The following is a 4,706-nucleotide window of genomic DNA, read 5'->3' on the forward strand; positions in this document are numbered from 1 at the left end:
TATTATTATTATTATTATTATTATTATTATTTTTATTTTTATTTTTTTTTTATTTTTTTTTTATTTTATTTTTTTTGCAGCTCGTCTTCAAAGACATTGGGGGAAATGAAGGATTTTCTCCCCAGATGATCCTCCAGTGAGCACTATCCAACCTGTGGAGAGTGTGTGAGCGCGTCTGTGATCACCTATCCGGGACGCTCTTGTTCGTGCAGGTCGTCCGGCGCGTCTTTCCCCCCCACCTGGCGGCTCTCCGGTCTGCGCGTCGCCGCGGCGGGGGGTGGATAGAGGGAGCTAGGATCCGGCGTCTGAGCCAAAGCTGTGTGCAGGTATTCAGTTTATGAATGGCACTGACATGGAGGAAATACCGTTTCAGAAAGTCAAAACCAGGCGGAAGAGAAGTCACTGTCCACCGGGCGTCCCTCTGACCACCATCGCCTGCGAGGACGAGTTCGACTGCAAGGAGCTCGAGTCCCTCTTCCAGAACTACAACCAGAAACTGGAGCAGACGTCCACGCTCAAAGCCCTGGCGCTCCTCATCTTCGTCTCCGCGTCCCTGGCCGTGGTGGAGCTGCTGTCCGGCCCCAGCCTCACCATCTCCAAGGGCTCCCACCCGGTCCACTGTGTCGTCTTCCTCTCCCTCTTCATTGTAACTAACGTCAAGTACCTGCAGGTGACTCAGCTCCAGCAGATAGTCAACCTGACGCTGCTCTTCGGCTTCACCTTCTCCTTCCTGTGCTGTCCCTTCTCGCTGGGCGCGATGGGGCTGGAGCCCCCGACGTCCCCGGAGCAGGGCGTGTGGCAGCTCATCCTGGTCACCTTCGTGGCGTACGCGCTGCTGCCCGTCAGGACGCTGCTGGCTGTTGTGTTTGGGATCATGGTCTCCATCTCGCACCTGATCGTGGCTGCTACTTCTGTCACGGTGAAAACGCAGAAGCTGTGGAGAACGGTGAGTGCACGGCGATAACAGCAATCATCGTTTATTGCGGAAACAGATCGGTAAAAGTTGCCCGGGCGTGTTTTCCAGTTCAGCACCGAGGACAGCCCCATTCAACTTTAGACTAAACTTTATCTTACTTTTTGTGGATCAGAATATTTGACCTTGTTTCTTCTCTCTAAAAGACAATAAGTCTTTATGTAAAGGGATGAAAACATGCCATGGTGTTGATTTGTGCCACATCAACACCTGTTTGTAGAATCTTTGGGGAAATGATTGAGTTTCGACAGAGTTGGCTGGAAGTTCAGAACCAAGTGACACCCTGCCAGCAGTAAAAGTAGGACAACTTGACAGGGGCTCAGACTCAACATGATGTGCTTCAGTACCTGAAAAGAGGGCAAAGTCARTCGACATTTTAAAGCAGAAACGTGCATTGTGTTATAGCGACAGCATTGCTTAGAGAAGAAAATAGCTTTTTTTCCCTTCTGTTTATAAGACTGTAGGTGAAGGTGATGGCTGCACTACCAGAGAAAGCTAATCCATTAAGCTCAGAGTTGAGCTGCAGGTAGCTTGACCCCACCAGGTTTGGATGCAACATCGGCCTTTAGGTCTGAGGCATTCAGCCGCCACTCCTTCACCTACAGCTCTCTCAAAAGCATCTAAATACAGAACCAAAGATCTTTCGCATAAATTCAGAATCAAAAATCCTTAAAGATTCAATTTATATTAGTTCACAACTTTGCAGTTCAAACAAACACCTGTAGAAAAGCAACAAATAATATTTGCAGAATCTCATTAATGTTTAAAAGGACGCTGAAAAGAGCTGTGCAACTCAGTTTGTAAATTTAGCTTTGCATTTCAGCTGAACAGTGATTGCTTTGCAGCATTTACCCCCACTTTGTTTTGTAACTCTTCCAAAATGTGTGCACTRTTTTTTTTTCACTTTAAAATTTTTAAGCTTTAAAAAAATGCTGATAAAAAAAACAAAATAATTGATACTTTTTAAAAACTTGTGCACATTTTAGAGGTGATTACAGGACCGTGTTTATTTTGTGCACAAACTGCCTCACTCAAAACAAAGTTGTGTCCTGCAGAAGGTTAAAAGTAATCAATCTGTTGTTGTTTCTCCTGTGATAGATGACCTATATACCATAAATACACTAAATACAGGTGAACACTCTGTTTTTTATCTATATAAAAATATGTAACATAACATAGCAAAACAGGAGGAGAATCAGAAGTCCAAAGTGATAGATATTTTATTGTATGCAGAAATTAGAGGATTTTGTAGCACATGCGTGCTAACACACAAATAAAGTATTGCTAATGCTCTTTTTGTCAACACTTCTTACACATTTTTCATATACGATGCTTTGTCATTTAAAATTTCTGAACACATTTACAGCAACACAATAAGCAGCTTTTGCAGCATCACTAAACACACACGTTTAGTGCTCGTTGTTCACACTAACCCGTTTGTCATTTTAGTGAAACTAGTTGAGATCAAACCTATTTTTTTTYCCAATTTGTTTATCTTCTGTTTTTGCAGATGGTTGCAAACGCCGTCTTGTTTACCAGCGTCAACCTGTCGGGGCTCTTTGTGCGCGTCCTGACGGAGCGAGCTCAGAGGAAGGCCTTCCTGCAGGCTCGCAACTGCATCGARGAGAGACTGCGCATGGAGGATGAGAACGAGAAGCAGGTGAAGGCACCTGTGCTCTGATCCAAATCGGGGGGTTTAATCACACGGATTTATATTTAAAAAATGGATTTGTTAGGTTTCATACCTTTTTTGTTTAGCAGCTTTTTTTTGATTGCCACTCGCACCTTTTTTATGTGAAGCTTTATTTTACTTTATTAATAACAAATGGTTTCTACCCACCCCTGCCCCTCACTGTCTTTTTAACACACACACACACWTTTGCACTCAGGAGCGCCTGCTAATGAGTCTGTTGCCCAGGAACGTAGCTATGGAGATGAAAGAGGATTTCCTGAAACCTCCTGAAAGGATCTTTCACAAAATCTACATCCAGCGTCATGACAATGTCAGGTAGGACCGAATCACGCCRCATCGCCGTCGCACTGCAAACTGTGTAAACCCAAGTGTTAAATCTGGGAATTCTTTGTTCTCATCGTGGATAAAAAAATTTCTAAACACAGCTTCTAATCAAGCCTGAGTAAATCCAACAAACCCCTTAAACCTGAATAGTGATTTTCTAATTTAAAAAAAAGCACTTTTGTGTCACTGAAACTGAAATGTTTCATTTTTAATAATAAAGGATTTCAACTTGCTCTAATAGTTTTSTTCGCAACAAACTTTAGGGAAACAMATWATGCTGGGTTATATTTCTTTAATGCAGGTATTGATTTCTGGGGCACTGAAAGGGAAATCCTTTAGAGACTCCATTAGGAGAAGAAKAGAAAAACAGATTCCCACATTAAACAAAAAAAGTCTTAAATAACACTAGAGAGCTATTATTAGCAAAATGAGCATACATATTAAATAACATAATCAGTACTCTGCAATCCTTTTGTCAGTGGTATTCTCTATGCAGACTTAAGAATTATATATTCCAGCATGCAGTTTGGACAAAAGTTTAATCTTTGGAGCTATTTATTGTTTGCTATCATGGGGTATATACGTTATGCACCAGAATTTGCTATGATCTATTGCTTTAATTCTTCTCATGGCTTCTATTTGTTTTCCTCCTGGTTTTGTTGGTCAAGTCTTTGTGTTTGACCTTTAACCCTTCATCAAAGAAGAGTCAAGCATTTGGGGTATCAAAGTCCAACATGTCAGTCACGGCTCCATCCTCTYCAAAACACCATCTTTTTCATCCCAATTCTTCCTTTTCACTGTGCCTCACCAGCTGCTGTGTCAAATCTGCCCTCGCGGCTCCAACACTTCCTTGTTTTCTCATCTCATCTTCTGCTCTTCTTCTTCTCCTCCTCCTGTGTTCTCAGAGCAGCAGGGAGGCTCGAAGAGGAAAGTTTGCTTAGCCTCGGGATTAAGTTGCTGCAAGGGATTAAATGCAATGGAGACTAAGTTCTTGTTGCGTAACGCTCTCTCTGTGTACGCGGTTAAATATGGACAGATCTCGGCGGAGCTCTGCTGATTGCGTTTTTTTTTTTTTTTGCCCTGAACTCTTTCAAAGCCTCCGTTTAAAAAGTGATCTGGACAGGAAATGAGTCAGTTTTTAGGTGAGCTATGATTAGAAACTAAACAGTATGTGCAGAGTTGTAAGTACAAATACTTTGTTACTGTACTTTAGAAATTATGGTTATCTGTACTTTACTTGAGTARTTATTTTTCAGCGTACTCTTTACTTTTACTCATTACATTTTTACACAATTATCTGTACTTTCTACTCACTACATTTTTTAAAAAGATAAGAAGTAGAAAGTCGTTACTCCTACTTTATTCGGAGTTATTACTTTAAAAATACTATCCTGATAAATTGTGTCTCCTGGATAGAGTGAATKTAATTGTGGTTGGATGAGAAGTATAAATATTTACCATTCTGACACCTCATTAGCTTGTACACAACCCATCACAGCTGTACGCGGTTAGAAAAAATATTTTTTGGAGAAGTCACCTCCCAATAAATATCATTTTGGAAAATCGAACTGCTCGCTTTTACTCAGTACTTTTACTTTTAATACTTAAGCAGATTTTGTGTCAGAAATTTACTTTTGATACTTAAGTACAAAAAATATCAGATATTTGTTCAAATAATATTTTTAGAGAAGACTAACTTTTACCAAAGTATTTTTA

General features: G+C 40.9%; 1 protein-coding gene across 4 annotated transcripts in view; it reads left to right on the forward strand.

Moving 5' to 3' along the window:
• The window catches only part of LOC106533941 (adenylate cyclase type 1), a gene marked incomplete in the record, with an annotated part of 48,357 nt that overhangs the window by 1,921 nt on the left and 41,730 nt on the right, over positions 1–4,706 (forward strand). For 2 of the 4 annotated variants that reach the window (XM_014030414.1, XM_014030423.1), the window contains 3 exon segments: positions 374–946; positions 2,484–2,633; positions 2,863–2,981. In XM_014030414.1, coding sequence (XP_013885868.1) covers positions 374–946; positions 2,484–2,633; positions 2,863–2,981 — 842 coding nt within the window. 4 annotated transcript variants of the gene reach the window in all.

The sequence above is a fragment of the Austrofundulus limnaeus genome, unplaced genomic scaffold, assembly GCF_001266775.1.
Source record: "Austrofundulus limnaeus strain Quisiro unplaced genomic scaffold, Austrofundulus_limnaeus-1.0 Scaffold6, whole genome shotgun sequence".
Classification (NCBI taxonomy): Eukaryota; Metazoa; Chordata; class Actinopteri; order Cyprinodontiformes; family Rivulidae; genus Austrofundulus; species Austrofundulus limnaeus.